General features: G+C 39.7%; 1 protein-coding gene across 2 annotated transcripts; it reads left to right on the forward strand.

The window, feature by feature from the left end:
- Positions 1-547: 547 nt before the first annotated feature.
- cers2b (ceramide synthase 2b) lies at positions 548-15,564 on the forward strand. 2 transcript variants are annotated; one of them, XM_068323393.1, is made up of 11 exons: positions 548-1,032; positions 6,244-6,417; positions 7,069-7,186; positions 7,272-7,390; positions 9,400-9,457; positions 9,705-9,755; positions 10,453-10,545; positions 11,021-11,149; positions 11,491-11,597; positions 11,678-11,831; positions 13,564-15,564. In XM_068323393.1, exons 2-11 carry the CDS (start codon positions 6,245-6,247, stop codon positions 13,711-13,713), a joined length of 1,152 nt encoding a protein of 383 aa, XP_068179494.1. In that variant the 5' UTR covers positions 548-1,032; position 6,244; the 3' UTR covers positions 13,714-15,564. The 2 variants fall into 2 exon arrangements, with proteins under 2 accessions (XP_068179494.1, XP_068179495.1); XM_068323394.1 differs by lacking the exon at positions 548-1,032 and adding an exon at positions 1,042-1,325.
- The last annotated feature ends 1,052 nt before the right edge of the window (positions 15,565-16,616 follow it).

Consider the following 16,616-nt stretch of genomic DNA (forward strand, 5'->3'; position numbering starts at 1 on the left):
GCATTGGAGACAAAACACATCAGAGGGCACTAGTTCTGCTAGCCATAGCTCAAATAGAACATAGTAGTCAAATCAAACTTTACACATATATTAACGAAAATAAGTATGTGGTCACCACCCACATCATATGGCAACCAGATTACCCGATACCCACTGAACCTGTGTCTGCAAACTGGGCCGAGTTGATGACGTAGGCGCAGCACGTGAGAGCGCGTTCGGCTAACACACACACACACATATAAACACACCATTTTTTTGATTGGTTTACGCCATGTGTCTGTCACTCTTTAACCTGGTTCTCATTCGTTCAGAAAAAGGAGTAAACTTCTCTCAGAACGGAAACGAGCTGAGATCATGTGTGTGTGTGTGTGTGTGTGTGTGTGTGTGTGTGTGTGTGTGTGTGTGTGTGTGTGTGTGTGTGTGTGTGTGTGTGTGTGTGTGTGTGTGTGTGTGTGTGTGTGTGTGTCAGCCGAACGCGCTCTCATGTGCTGCGCCTACGTCATCTGCGTGCCCCCCCCCGCCCCCGCCCCCCCACACACACACCGTCTGCCCCTGGTCCGCGCTCGTGCCGGCTCGACCTCCGCCTTTGCCCGGCCAGACGCCTGGACAGACCCCGCTGACCGCTGGGATACAAGCAGAGGAAAATAACAGCTGGGGGACGACGAGAGACCAAACGGCTTGAGCACTGATTGAAAGAAAAATCTTGCGTCGCATTGCTGCGTTTTATGCGTTCACCCAGCAGTAGCCACGTTTTTTGTTTTTAGCGCACATCAATGTTTTTTTTCATCGAGAGAAACAAACTTTGTACTCAAGAGGAAGATGTAAATGTCGGTAAGGATACTTCACGGTGACTGTAACTGCGCCCTTCCGAGCACAACCAGCGGGCTGGGCATACTCAACAGGACCGTTAGATTTTCAGCGAGCACGCGAAGTGGGACCAGGACGACTTTGGGGATAAAGACTTGAATTATTTTCTCATTATTTGTTCATACAATCAACACTTAAGCTCCTCTGCTGGGGGGAAACGCCAAAGTAAGTACACGTCTGTCTCCTCCATGTCACAAACTAGACGCTATTCGATTATGTCCGCGTGAGCGGGGTAGTGGTGGGCGCACGCGCCGCGTCCGTTCTCAGACGTCATGACGCATTTCTGCAGGAAATGGTAATGAAATATAGCAGATTTACGCAAAAAAAAAAAAAAAAAAAAGAGGAAAAAATAGCTTTAAAAAAACGCAGTAAGAATATGACATTACCTGATTTATCGTTAACCCTTGTTTTGTGACGTGAACGCGGAGAGGGCCGCTTGGCGCGTGGCCCAACAAACAGTGAGTGTGTCGAAAGTAAAGTTTGCTAACTAGCTTCAGACCACACACACCTCCACCCACACACAGACAAAACAACCCGCGTTAATGTCCACAATAAATCAGTGGCTCAGTAATGATAGGTTAAGATGATTTTAAAATGATTTTTTTCTTTTCTTCTTTAATTACAGTAAGTTGTTTTTGTTTGGGACCCCTCCTGCTGGCACCATTGTGATCTAGATTTAGCTTTTCCGTTATTTGTTTTAGGAATAGCATCAGAGGCTGTGAACTCATTGATGGGTAATCCCAGTAGCCAGAGTAATGCCTGCGGAATAATAGGAGAATAATGTTATACTTGTAACCAATTTAGATGTATGTCTTTTATTACCTGCTTTCAAAATATCTACAATCATTATTATGAACAGCTATGTTATCAGGGTATATCCGGTCTGCTAGACAGTAGTAGTGAAACAGTAAATTGATGGTTGAGTCAGTCCAAATAAAATTCACTGTGAACTATTTTGATCGTATTTTTCTCCTTTTCCATAAATTTCAAACCAAAAGTTTTTTAATTTTCCAGTTTCGTTCAATCCGACATCAGAAAGTAACTGTACTGATCATCTGTGAATGATTATATCTTGTGTTTTTACAGCTTCACATCCCCTTCACTGTCTTTGCTCAGCGGTATCTCAGAGTTGCAAATGTTTGATGGTCATCAGCCATCAGAATTTTAACTCTCATCTCACATATATCCATGAGCCAGACTACGGTAATTCTCTTGGCAAAGAAAGGCTTACCCAGAGGGCAGAACTGACCTGTGACTTTTCAGAGAAGAATCAACATGACAAAGCTAACCTCACACCTCCTGAACAGGCCTATTCAAATCAGTCAGATGACTAATCAAGTCACCTCATCAATGATTCATCAGGGTCACCTATCAGTGTCGTAGGTGCTAAAGTTGACTTTCTTGTGACAGTGATGAAACTGATTACTACAACCAGGCTACTTGCAACCATAATGATTTCACATTTTCTAATGTTATACAAATCCTGTGCATCAATCTTCAATTACACTGATTTTTCATTTCAGTCAAACCAAAATCCAGAGGAATGATTTTGATTGATGATTGTGAAGGATTCGTAGGATTCATTGTCGGAAAAGTATGAGTTACAACTAATGAACCATGTGCAGAAAGCATGTCAGTATCCTGAAATGTCAGTGTGGTTTGGATTTCATGGTTTTTATCATGGTCTGCAAACTGCACATGGCTGTTTGTTGAACTGCTGCAAGTAAGAGACAGACCACAATATTGATGCACTTGATATTTGTGACAATGGCTTACTTGGTTTTTAAACCACCAAGATTTAGCATCATGAACTAGTCTTGATTTAATTTCCATCAAATAGTTTACTTTTATCAGTGTTGAAGTTACAGCAGCCCTTCATTTGATCATCTATTATGTTGTCAAATAATCTTGTGATATTGATACAAAATGTTTTAAAACCTCCTCATAGTAGGTACATCCACACTCAGATATATTCAGTTTCCAACATTATAACAGAAGTTTTTGCCTGAACAAGTATGCTTTAATTTGGTTTGATTGAAAAAAACGTAATGTATTAAGAGATTAATTATTACAATAATTGCATAATAGTTTTCTTCCGATTGATTACTCAACTATACTTTTTAGTTCTAGCACTACTGTGACTCTAAGTAACACACTAAAGCAGTCCTTTGAAGGTTACCAGCTTTGTAATGTAGTACATCATTTTAATGGAACAGGAGGCCTGCTACAATATTCAAATCCATTTACAAATGTCATAGTCATCAGTGTAATGTACCATTGCAGATTTATAACCTGTTTTATTGCAGCTCTTCTCAGTGACGGCATGACTGAGAGATACTTATAAAAGTGCCACCATCAGCCAATTAGAAGTAAGACAATAAGTCAGATTTACAGGTTGATATCATTCCATATCTGTCAATACTGGGCTAACATAAAAAAACAAAATATATTTATACCCTGCTAGTATAGGTACATTAAAAATCAAACATTGGTTGTAATTTCTCCTCATCTGTATCTTCACACAATTATCTAAGTTATTAAACTAAATAAGCAAGATTAAGAATATAAATAATGATTATGTCCCATGTTTTAGAACCTGTCAGTTAATTTGAACATGTAGCAGGCAGTACTCTAAAACCAGCAGAATTTAGTCCAGCAGAAATTCATTCATAGGCAGTTAGAATTAGATCCCCCCCCCCATGTATTCCAGTTTAAATTGTTGCTGTAATGAAACAACAGCCAATTATTGCGACACTGGTGAAACCTCATCAGAGCAACAGTTGTGTTCACTGCCTTGAAAAGATCTGGGCCTGCTGACTTTGCCCCATTTTGACTTTGACCTCTCCTGTGTGTGAGTCTGGTGTTCCCTGTCAAATCTGTCTGATATTTCTGTGTCTGTAATTTTTAAAAGTTGTACTTTGATTCAGCTGTTAGGCAGTAACTTAGGTATGCATGGTTATGGGTAAATGTGTAGTTTTACACACAGGATGCCATGTTATTAGTGACTCACAGTCACAGCACATTGACATAGCCTTGTGACTTATGTTCCGCTAGTTGGCTCAGTTTCACTGAGATGAACGATGCATTAGATGACAGTAAATCCATGACATTTTGTTTATGCATGGGCAGTGAATGGAGCAGCTGGTGGCAGCATGTTTACACTCTCCAAACATCCCTGGACTCTGTACCAGGTTCCAGTGTGATATGCTTAGGTTTCCCTCTGTGGCTTGTACCCTTCATCATTTAAAAGAATTTTTTTCATAAACTGGACTATGTGTTTGAAAATGTCAGGTACAATTGAAAAGATATCGGTAACATCTGGAGCTTCACTCCACCCGTCTCCAGCTGGATCTCTGTTTACAATCACCACATCCTTGTGAGGAAGGGAGAGCAGAGTGTCCAAGCACTTCCCTCGTCCCACCCCTGCCAGAGGCGTCCTCTGTTGTCATTGGACCTCTAAAATGGTCAGAGTCTGGTCATATGATCCAGCAGGCCAATGGAAATTGTCGCGAGGAAAGCTGTGTGGGGGGGGAGAAGTTTAAAAATGCTGAATTGACTGAATCATTTTAACTAGTAACCTTAAAAATATCCTTTATATCCTAAATAACCGCCAATCAGCAGAACTGCAAATTTTGAGATTAAGCTGCTTTATAAGGATACTGACATGCTTCAAAACATTCTGTTCAGCGGGGATCACAAGATGTCGAGGGACAATGTGAATAGTGAAACATTGTGCTAGTGAAGGGGAACAATTGGCAAAATGACTTGGAAAAAATATGTCACCCTTCCAATCCGCTGCCGCCGTGTGCTGAAGTGGGAAGAGAGACGGGAAAGCCCAGGACACAGCCAGGGCTGCTATTACAACAGGAAGCAGGCTGTGACTAAATGACATTACTTGAAAAACAAGTGAGAAGTTCAATGAATCATGTCAGAGGCTACAACAAATATCAATATGTTTTATATAAAGTATTCAGTCATTCCATCCCGTTTTGAACATGAATTGTTTTACATTTAATAATTAAATCATGAGGTGAGTAATAGATTACTTTGCTCTCACAGATTGTGTGATTACCCAGTACGTGTGTTTGTCTTTATCAGGAACACACACATAAACCTCTTTACAGATTTTAATGAAACTTGTGAAATAGTTGGTTGTGTAGGAGGAGGATCAGGGATTGTCGGGATTTTTTTTCCCCTACTTTTTGAATACTGCAAGATAAGGTTGTTTTTTTTAAACAGTTTTCACAAACTGACGGATCATGAAACTATGTGGAAGGGTGGGGTAAATGCCACGGAAGACATAATCAAAAATCTAGTCAATAAGAAACAGAAAACATCATTAATTGTCCAAGATACTTTTAATGCAGACTTTCTCAGAGGTGTTCAAGTTTGAACTTATCAAATGTTATTTTTCTTTATATATTCAAATAGTTTTGAATAATTGGACAACCAGACATCCTCTTTTGGTCTTCCTATTTTCTCATGTTAAGTATAACAAATGCTTAATCCAGTAAGTAATTGACAGATTAATTCATAAATGAAAGACTTACATCTAATTAGATGTGACCTTAAATGAAGAAGTTCACTATTCTAATTTCAGCTGTGTAGTTTAAGGTTGCTGAAGGGAGGATGAGTCCTGCTCATAGTTTTAACTCTGAGCCGGTGAGGGAATCCTTTCTGATCGTTGCTAGGGAGGAACGGGGTGGGAATGGGAGCAGAAGTGAAGCAGGGCTTTGGCATTCACAGCTGCAGTGAGTTGGGAGGCAAGTCATTGTGGATCAGCATGGGGACTCCAGGGATGGAGAGAGTAGGACGCCCTCCCTGCTCTGAACATATGGACGAATCATGACTCAAGTCCCTCAGACGCTGGTTCTCCCTCGCTGCCCACCCTTTTTACTCTTCTGCCACTCCTTGAACTGAACAGCAGAATATTTATCTCTGTGCTCTGAATAAAGAGCTCTTGCAGCTGCCATCGACTGTTTGGGAAAGTGCTGGCGTTGAAAGTCCAAAACTCAGTTGTTGGTCTGTGTTTTCCTCCCTCACGTGGGCCTCCTGAGCTCCCTTCACGCTGCTTGTGACCTCTGTTTTATACATTAGGAAAAAGCAACAGCCAGGCTTCCACTGAGAAGGAACTGTTGTTACCATCGTCTGATTCTCTTAATTACATGGTGCCAAACATTCCTAATCTCAGATGTTTTCCCATATTCACAACCACTGCTTTAAAAGCCCCTATGGACAACTAGTGAATTCAGGTTTTACATGGAAACATATCACTATTTTTTTACTTGTGGAACACGAGCATCTTTAGTGTTCAGAGTCCATCTCTACAGCTGAACCAAGAGCTTGTTCTTACACTTTGTGTGTCCGGACCTGCAGGATGATGTCACAGCTGAGCGAGTGGTTCTGGCAGGAGAGGCTCTGGTTTCCGGAGGGTCTTGGCTGGGCCGACCTGGAGGATCGGGATGGACGGGTATACGCCAAAGGCCGGGACTTGTGGGTGGCGCTCCCCATCGCTCTTCTGTTCCTCATTATCCGTCAGATCTTTGAAAGGTTGGTCCGTTTTGCACGACATGTTTGCTCATTATTGACATTCTTTTGTTGTTTGTGAAGACATTTACGCCCCTTAGTTTACGCATTACTCTTCACCTTTTTCGGAGTACAGTTCTTGTCTTTCTTTGGACTACTGTCTTATTTTAATACTCTTTCTCCTTCTTATTGATTATCTCATCCTGGGATCCTTAATTACATTATTCTATTCCAGTTTATCTCCTGTTTTTTTCTCACAGTAATTTAATATTCTCTGTGTAGTGTCCTACTTTGTAAAATGTAAAATCCCATTCTTTTAAGTGACTCACATTGTGTTTCACACAAGTACAGTGTTCCTGTTTCCAACAGCTAATTCTTTCCATATCTGACCAGAGTTCCCCTGAATTTTATCACTTGTTGCCAAGAAGCTCTCTTGCTCGTTATTGTTTTTATTCCTCCCTCCCGTCCTGTTATAGGGTGGTAAATTATTTATTTAAATTATTTATTCCTAATCCCTAATAATGATCTGCTTTTGTCTGTTTGCTTAATTTATCTCATTTTTGGGTAAATCATTCAAAGAGTTTCCAAGGTTACAACCTGTACTGCACTAATGCTTCATTAGTTTTCCACTAACTCTCCTACATTTTATCACCAACAACCTTTTTGCGTTTGCAGGACAGTCGCAACGCCGCTGGCTTCTCTGCTCGGGGTGAAAGAGACAGCAAGACTCAAAGCCCCTCACAACCCCACACTGGAGTCATACTACTGTAAAATTAACAAAAACCCCACACAGGTAGACGTTTGCACACACAACCTTAAATGATAAGGCGATGTGTCTGTTCTTGGGACGGATCCTGAAGTCTGATCTCTGTTTTCAGAACTCAGTCGCAAATCTTTGTAAACAGACAGGCTGTTCAGAAAGACAAGTGCAGCGATGGTTCAGGAGAAGAAGGAACCAGGACCGACCAAGTTTGCTCAAAAAGTTTCGAGAGGCCAGGTAGAAACCCCAACGCACTCACTCACAGACAAACACACTGACACACACATTTCTGTAAAAGCTGTGCAGTGAGTTAAAACAGCTGCCTCTCCTTATTGCTCCTGCTATATGATCACCTTCCTGACAGTAAATTTAGCCCTTTATTTTTAACATGGACTCATTACACTGTCTGTCTGCTGCCATGTTACCTGTTGCCCAACTCTCTACCCAAACAAGAATCAAATTAATTCCACTTGTGAAGATTAATTGTAGCAGCAGCTAGACTGAAAGCATTATGTGATAATGGAGGCAGGCTGCTGAAACAAGCTGGTGTCGCTGGCCAGAGTTACCCTGCAGCAACAAATATGAAATAATGAAATAATATGCAATGCCATAAGAAGCAGAAGCTAGCATTATTGCTAACAAGGATTGATATTCAGGTAAACATTCACTGACGTGCTTGTAGGTACACGTATTCATTAGTCGTCTGTTGATGCATTATTCTACCTCATATAAGTCAATATATAACCTATTTGTGCTGATGTAATGTTTGCGTCTTTGTGGCGGTCATTGTCAGTGTTTGTCGACAAATGCTAATGCTAGTGCTGTGTTCTTGTGACTTAAAAGGTCATTTCGCCAAAATTACAAAGTGACACTGAGCTCATGGAGAAGAACTTTGATTTACACAAAAAACTTGCAGTCTTATCACTTTGTTCTCTTTTGTTTGACAAAGTATTGGTTAAGATTTCTGTCATTCACATTTTTTAACACGTTTATAAACAGTTGTCAGGTGCTCCAATGCATGCTGTAAACTTACATTGTAGTGGAAGCGATGGGAGATAAAATCCACTTTGTGTGTCTGTGGTGAAAGGTAGTAAATCCATGTGGTAAATAATAAATGGTTATTTTGACGAGACTAGCAGAGTAAATGTGTGTTAGGTTGAGACCTTAATGGTGATATCTGAACTGTGAGACAGTGACACGTTTATACCTTAAAAAGGAGGGGAGCATGAACAGCATTTTGGCTCATTTTTAGTTTGGGAAAAGGGAATATGAAAAGAATAATTGTTTATTAATTACAATGCAAAAATGTTATTTAAAATGGTCCATAGCATTAAAATTAAAGTTGTTGTTTTTTTGGTTTTGGTTGTTTTTTTGTTTTGTTTTGTTTTTTTGTAATTTTGATAAATTGACCCTTTAATGTACAAGAACTCATCGGCTGCATACATGTATGTGTGAAAAAAGCGATTTAGGGTGACATATGATGTTTGTGAGGTAGTGGACAGACGTGCATGTGACTGCATGCTTGTTTCTCGCTCATGGTGTCTTTTGCTGTGTGTGTTGCAGCATTTCTGTTCTGAATCAATCTATTGTTTGTGCACACACAACAAGCTTTCTGTCTCCGTCCTTATTTCCACCCGCTGAGGAATCTGTCACACTCTCACCACATCTTCCTTCTCTGTGTTCAAAGTTTGTATTTCTGTTTCTAAATCTGCTGCTGCTGCTGTGCTGTCTGTGTGAAATCCCATCTGTACACCTGGATGTAGAGGCAATGACCCCTGACTGTCTCTGTTACAGGATATTAAGAAGGAGGAGTGTGTGTGTGTGTGTGTGTGTGTGTGTGTGTGTGTGTGTGTGTGTGTGTGTGTGTGTGTGTGTGTGTGTGTGTGTGTGTGTGTGTGTGTGTGTGTGTGTGTGTGTGTGTGTGTGTGTGTGTGTGTGTGTGTGTGTGTGTGTGTGTGTGTGTGTGTGTGTGTGTGTGTGTGTGTGTGTGTGTGTGTGTGTGTGTGTGTGTGTGTGTGTGTGTGTCTGTGCTCAGACTTGACATTCTTACCACAGTTAACCAGATTTCTTCAGGCTGTTCATTCAGCCTAGCATTTCTTACCAACCTGCCACTGGTGTGTGTTTTATGACTGTGGTGTGAGAATGAATGAATGAAGTGTTCGTCTGCTGGTAGGAAATGTGTATATTGTGTTTTCCCCATTGACTTAGTAGAAAGTGTGTTTGTATGTGTGTGTGTTCTCTTGCAGTTGGAGATTTACCTTTTACCTTCTTGCTTTCATTGCTGGCCTGGCCGCCCTCATTGATGTGAGTACTGCCATGTTAACCTTGAGCACTCCTCCTCTTCTCATCTCTTCATGTTCACATCCTCATTCTTCACCTGCCATCATTACGTGACAGTTTCCATGGTAGTCTGCCGTTTTCGCCGTGATAACCTCGCCTCTCACACAGTCAGAGGGGCAGCGGCATTGGCTCGTTGCCGTGCTGAGTCAGTTGATATATGTATACAGTTTTGGAGCTCGGCTGTCCATTCACATTGTGTTTCTCTTTCTAGAAACCTTGGCTGTATGACCTGAAGGAGATGTGGGAAGGGTTTCCTGTACTGGTATGTCTCTGAGATATCTTGGTACCCTGAATGCATCATGGAAACTTGATGCCTGTAGAAAAGTCTTTAAAAGCAAAAGACATTCGAAGAGGACAGTCTTGAAATTTATCTCCTTCCTGCTGGATGTTTTTTCATGTGCTTGCTGGTTTCAGGTTATTGAGTCGGCCGCGTCTGACCGGCACACAGTCCCCACTGTTAGCCACAGTCATTAGCAAGCACATTGACGTCTTGTGATTTAAGCAAATACAAAATTGTCTTTGTTTTAATTGGTGAATCTATCAATTTTCTGCCACATCTATACATACAGGAATTTTTGTGCTGTATTTTGTGATGAGAGAATTATTGACAAAATGGCAAATAAAAATCCATCCTTCTCATAGATGGTTGTAGGCCTGCCTGTCCACACTCATTTTTAGCTTGTGTTACCATTAAAGAGCAGTCTTTAATTAGTTCCCACCTCTCAAATGTCAGTATTTTTGGTCCTCTGTCTTCTGAAATAATCAAATAAATACTTTTGAGTGTGTTGAGATATAAAACAAGATATTTGAGCGATGCAATGAATAATTTAAAATATTTTTAGCCGTTTAACAGCCCAAACAATGAAAGAATGTTCACTTCCAGCTCTATCTTCCATTGTTTATTCGCACATACTGTGTATTACTTTTTTTAAATTGAAAATCTTTCTCCTGTCCTTCAGACTCTCCTGCCATCTCAGTATTGGTACTACATGATTGAACTGGGTTTTTACAGTTCTCTACTCTTCAGCGTGGCGTCAGATGTCAAACGCAAAGTGAGTAAATTTATGTATTTTTGGAATGGAATTCAATCCTCAGTTCAGACGCAGTAAAGTAAAAGACTCATATAGAACCGAAGGAAAAGATACACAAAGTGACTGTAAATGGAAATAGAATGACATTTTCTGCTCAGGTTCATATAATTATGGATCAATGATATCACAATCAACTGCATATAAAAGGAAAACAAAGTCTGTTCTCACTATCGGATCAGTTTGACATCTGTCGCAGACCATGGGTGGTTACTAATTTGTTGTTACACGTGTTTCAGTGTGAATGTCTCAGTGAACTTTGCTCAGCTCAGCTCAAAGGGGAAAATCTTGCCAACAAAGCATGTTTTGTTGCTCCAATACAAAATTATACTCACTTATGTAAGATTTGCCACTTCAAGCGTAGTCCAACTAAACACACAATCATGTATGTTTCTAACATTTCCAACCGTGTGTCCATTAAACACATTTGTCTCATCAGGACTTCAAGGAGCAGATTGTCCATCATGTAGCGACGATCCTCCTCATTAGCTTCTCGTGGTGCGTTAACTACATCCGTGCTGGAACTCTCATCATGCTGGTGCACGATTCCTCCGATTACCTACTTGAGGTAAATGTTCCAACAGGGACTTTGCAGCACTTTACATGGGTAGCATTTACATGAGGACACTTGCAGGTGAAACAGTCCATGGTAAAGGGACACAGAGTGATTGTGTAATTATGAATGGGGTCAGTATGAATATTCACATTGTATTTTGAGCTAACTTCATTTATCTCTCCTAAAAATGCTGCTAACTGATGACATTATCCTTCCACAATGAGATTTAAATGTTCTCTTGCAAATCTGAGGAACCTGTAGTTCAGTTATGATACAACACTGCCCCCTTGTGGAAATTTATGTGAAACTTTCCCATTAAGAAAATGTTCTTGTTTTCTTTGTTCCTTTTATAGTCTGCAAAGATGTTCAACTATGCTGGGTGGCGAAACGCCTGTAACTACATCTTCATTGTATTTGCCGCAATCTTCATCGTCACCCGTCTGGTCATCTTCCCTTTCCGGTAAATACAGTTCTTTTTCAGTAATGAACAGCTGATTATTAAAATGACTGCATCCTTACTCTTTGCTCTCTCTTTCTCAGGATTATTTACTGTACGTGGGTTTACCCAGTGACCATCTATGAACCCTTCTTTGGCTACTACTTTTTCAATGGACTTTTAATGATTCTGCAGTGTCTACATATTTTCTGGGCCATCCTCATCATACGCATAGCAGTCCGCTTCCTCACCAACAATGTAAGAGAACAAATCAATTTAAATAACAGTTCACAGTTTTAATTATTCATACTTGGAATGTCAGTACTCACTACATTGTTATCAAAGCAGTCTCCATACCCATGAAATACAAGTAAATAATAAGGTGTGCATCTACTCCTGTGTGCATTCATGTACACGTTGCTTCCTGCAAAGAAAGGGTTAGGCAACAGCAATTCCTGTAATAATTACAATCAAGCTTGGAGGGACCACTAATGTTTGAACGGGCCACCACATTCGAGACAATGAGAAGGAAAGAGCGAGCAAGGTCGTGTACAGCAGCAGGCAGAAAGGGAGTGGGACTTGTTTTAGATGCAGATCACTTGCTCGAGTTTGTTCTTGCAAGAGGACTTGAAAAGCCTGAGGAAAGCTTTAAGAGAAGTAGAAAAACTCGTCCACGTGAGAAATGATTCTATCTGATGGGAAGCATTGAGACCACCGAGCTGACCGCCAGCGAAGGACTGACATGAATTCACTCAAATCTCCATCAGGTTCTTGATACGGCTCCTTGGGAATTTAAGATGAGGGAAAATAAAGGTTTTGTAAGGAGGAGGTAGAGGGGTACCTACACAGTGTGCACAATGACCCAAGGCAGACTTATCTCCAGACTTATCTCAGGTCTGGAGATAAGTTGTGTTTCCCTGGGGTATTGGTTCTCCTCTTTGATGATGTGGAGCCCAGATTGCAAGAGCTTAATGAAAGTGAATGCCAAGACTAAGTTGCACTTTGTACACATTTTATGAAAGCTGTGAGAGGCCAAGGAGATGCTGCTGAAGGTGGTGTGAAGAAAAAACAACTTGTCAGAGAGCTGGATCATTACTGTATTGTTGTCTTTCCAAAGAAGACCATTTTTTCAGAATAAGGCACATTCTGCATGATCCTACACAACATATATTTGGACACTGACACAATCAACATTGTCTGAGGCAGTTATCTAACGTTACAAAGCTCCCTTTACAGCCACAAAGGGTCCTGATTTGCTTCCCAGCACACTAAACAGAATTTGTTGGGTGACATTGGTGGACGTCACCTTCAAAGACTACAAGTAGTCTAGCCGTTTGTCTTCAACCGCTGAATGCTGTTGGTTCGTCATTTGAAGGGTAACATTCTGATTATTCACTCATAAAATCAGAACGTACTGTATGTAACTGCATAAATATCCTTCATTATAACACAAGTAAAATATAAGAAGATGTAAGAACTGTGTGAATATTACAGATCGTTTTTCGACAGCTAGATTGGAACACACACATTCATGTCGACTCATGTCACTCCACTGATTAACGTTCATTTACATGAGACTAGCCATTACCAGCACGTGCTTAACACTGACATTAAACGCAGTGTGTTGCTTCTCCAATGAGAGATCTTACCATAGTAGCAAAATTTCTGTTCTAATTCAGGATGTGGTTGTGCTTTATGGTTTGATTCATGTTATGTTTAGTGGCAAAGAGTCACCAAATGAAAGGCAGTTAGGGTAAGGAAATTACAGATTTCTTGTCTTATGATCATTACCAGTAACATTGGGGATAAAGGAAGTATTTCAATGTTGAAGAGTTCACACACACACACACACACACACACACACACACACACACACACACACACACACATCATCAATACAAGTGGACAAAGTCCAACTTCCACATAAACATTGGTGTCTTTTGTGAGTTAAATGTCTCTTTGAAAATAATAGTCTTTTTTTTTTTTACAGGAAAAAGTAGATGATGAAAGGAGCGACAAAGATGAAACAGACGAATCAGAAGAAGAGGAGGAGGAGGATTGTAGAAAGGAAATGAAGAAAAACGGACCAGTGCAAAACGGTCACGCTGTTCACAATAACAACCACAGCAAGACAGAGTGAAAGCAAACAAGCTCCAGGACAAAAGAACGTGAGAAGGACTCATATCCCTCAGTAGGGAAGGAGGAGGGAGGGATGAACATAAAAAGAAATAAGGAGTGTGTGTCGGGGAGGGAGGTAGGCAGAGGGGAAACCATTCCGTAAATCCTTGAACAGCGGGTATCTTGAGAAGATTTGATGCTGTTACATTCGTACAACACAAAAATACTTTCACACATGTAATTTTAGAGGGCACAGATATCCAGCACAGAGATACACTACATTAGATGGCTTTTTTTGTGTTGTCATCAAAGAAATTGTACCATAGTCAATGTTTGATGTCAGTCCGAAAATTTTAAAATGAGACAGGAGAGAACTGAAGAGGAGCAAAGTGACAGTGAACATGGGGGTCAGGTGGGGGGCTGGGGGGTTGATGCTGCTTCAACTTCAGCTTTCCATGTTCTGTGTGCCTTAGAGCCAGTGGTTGCTAAAATGCCATTTTAAAAGCTTTCTGCTTTAATTGTGTGTCGCTTTATTTTGTCATGCCTTTTCTGTTTCCTACCAAAAGAACAAAAGAGAGAATGAGTGAGTCAGCTAGGTTAGAGAACAGGGCATTTATTTCCCCTATGTTTCTTTCTATGCAATTACGTAAATGTTTAGCTGTTGCAACTTCTTTGCACAAGTATTCAGTGTCTGTAATAACTTGCAGTTGGCCTGAGTTGCCGCTGCTCTGAGATATGATGTGTGCCATTTATTAAGTCGCCTTGTAAAGTTCAAGGAGTAAATCTTTTTGCCAGATTTGTGAATGAACAACAAGAAAATATTGCTTTCTTGTTTTAACTTTTCATCTGTTCAATTCTCAACCTGGCATGTTTTATAATGTGCTATTCCTGTTCCCAAAGGAGATGTCTAACTTGGAACGGTTGTTTCTGCCATTACTGATCCCCCAGGGAACGGTGCTTAAAACCAATGCTGCCGTAGAAATCTGACTTCCTGTTATTTTTCACAGAGATGAGTGTTTTTCCTCTCTGATTTGGCTGAAACTGTTTGATTCCCAGCTGTGAATCATCCTGATGATGCCGCTCCCTGAAAAGAGATGACTCAGTGAAATCACTGTGAGTGGGTCTCTGTGTTGAAACTCGAGAGTTTTACTAAATCAAATGGAATGAATCGGATCAACCGTTTTCACATTTTACAAATCTGAACCAGATTTTTTTGAGCCGTTGCCTAGCAACCTGGGTCGTGTTTGTGAAGCCAGGTTGAACTTTAACGTCGATCGAAGTGAATGATTTTAGGAATGATTCTGTGTAGAAAACAAGTTTACAGGACTTGTTGTTTGATGATAAGGGGATGTAATGTATTTTAATTATTTTCCAGATGTTCAAGGTTTGCGTTTTGAGATTTATGATGAATCATTGAAATGAGCGCTTCAGTTTTTATTATCTTGCTTTAAATTTTTTTGTAAGTCAAGTGCCTTATGTGTAACGTACGGGAGGCTGTCTCTCCTGTCTGCATGTCCTTTTCTCTTTTCTGTGTCCCCTTTTGCCCCCCCCATCATTTACCTCTCTCCTGTCCTCTTTTTAAACTCCCTTCCTTTAAAATGTCATACATTCAACCGCCACATTGTTTTTTACTAACCCAGACCAACAAGCAGCCTCTCTTCCCCAGTGATACAGAAGAAACAGCTGTGTCCTAATTACAGTGTTATTATTTCTGTTTTTATTTTGTGTTTTTGTTTAATGACTAAGTATTGTTATTAATAATAAAAGCAAAGATGAAGAATCACAATGAAATCACGTTTAGGTATTTTGTACTTGAATTATACATCATGTCTGCAAACCTACTAATAAAATATTCAGATTCTTGGCTTCCACACTGAAAATGCTCTTACAAGTCAGAATATCTCAGCAAAAAAATGAAGTGTTTCAATAGGTATTTGTCTGAATTGCATCATCATTTGTTAGTATTGCTGTCATGTGAATTATGTAAACAAAAGTCAACTGGCTAAAAAAGGACGTTTTCTGCTTGGTGACGGTGAATTTTCCGTCTAATCCAGGAGGGTTTTACAAATTTGAGACAAAAAGAACAGTATTTTTATCATCCAATCCTGTCTTCAATCTCATGAAATCAGTAAATTCAAAGAGTTAATTGATAAAATAAGTAAGCACATTTACTCAATACTGTGCTAACGTAATTAGTACTAATTTTAAACCACAAATTTTAAAATGTTTGACTTAAGCTACATTTATCCAACAGTTATGGTTATTTGCTTTGTAAATATTAAGATGTAATATTCTTACAAAAATTTGATGTATTACAGACTTGCTTTACAGCTCTACTGGAATAATATGCACTAAAATTGTATTTATAAATATTTCATATCAATAATAATGATAATGAAATGGGATATTCTGAAAGCAATATTCTTGCCTGTGTTTAGTTTATTTAGTTTGTGGTTGTTGAAATAGTAGGTGCATGTTACTGGAATTATTCATTTATACACATATATTTGAAAGCATCCCAGTACATGTCCTAATTTACTCTTTTTTATTCATACTTTTGTAGTTTCTACTTTCATAAAAAACCTGATCAGACAATGAAATTTGAGATACAGAAAACTTGTTAGGTTTTAAACAAGCTAGTATTTCACAATTACTTAAAAGAGATTTCTTAATTTAACAGCCACAAGTGTAACATAGTCCTAATAAATACATCATCATATTTTGTTCTAAGAGGGGCCAACTTCAAATTGTGAAGCTTTTGTTGCATTTTCCTAATAATTAGTCAAATGTATTTGATCACTTCAGCCTATAATATTAAATGGAACAAGGCAGGCACAGACTGCGACATTCCACGACACCCCTGAATTCAAAATTTTACCCTGACCTACTTTCATAGATCAATTTATAAATTGAAATAGTTTTCTC

This window comes from Antennarius striatus, chromosome 9 (assembly GCF_040054535.1).
Source record: "Antennarius striatus isolate MH-2024 chromosome 9, ASM4005453v1, whole genome shotgun sequence".
Lineage (NCBI taxonomy): Eukaryota > Metazoa > Chordata > Actinopteri > Lophiiformes > Antennariidae > Antennarius > Antennarius striatus.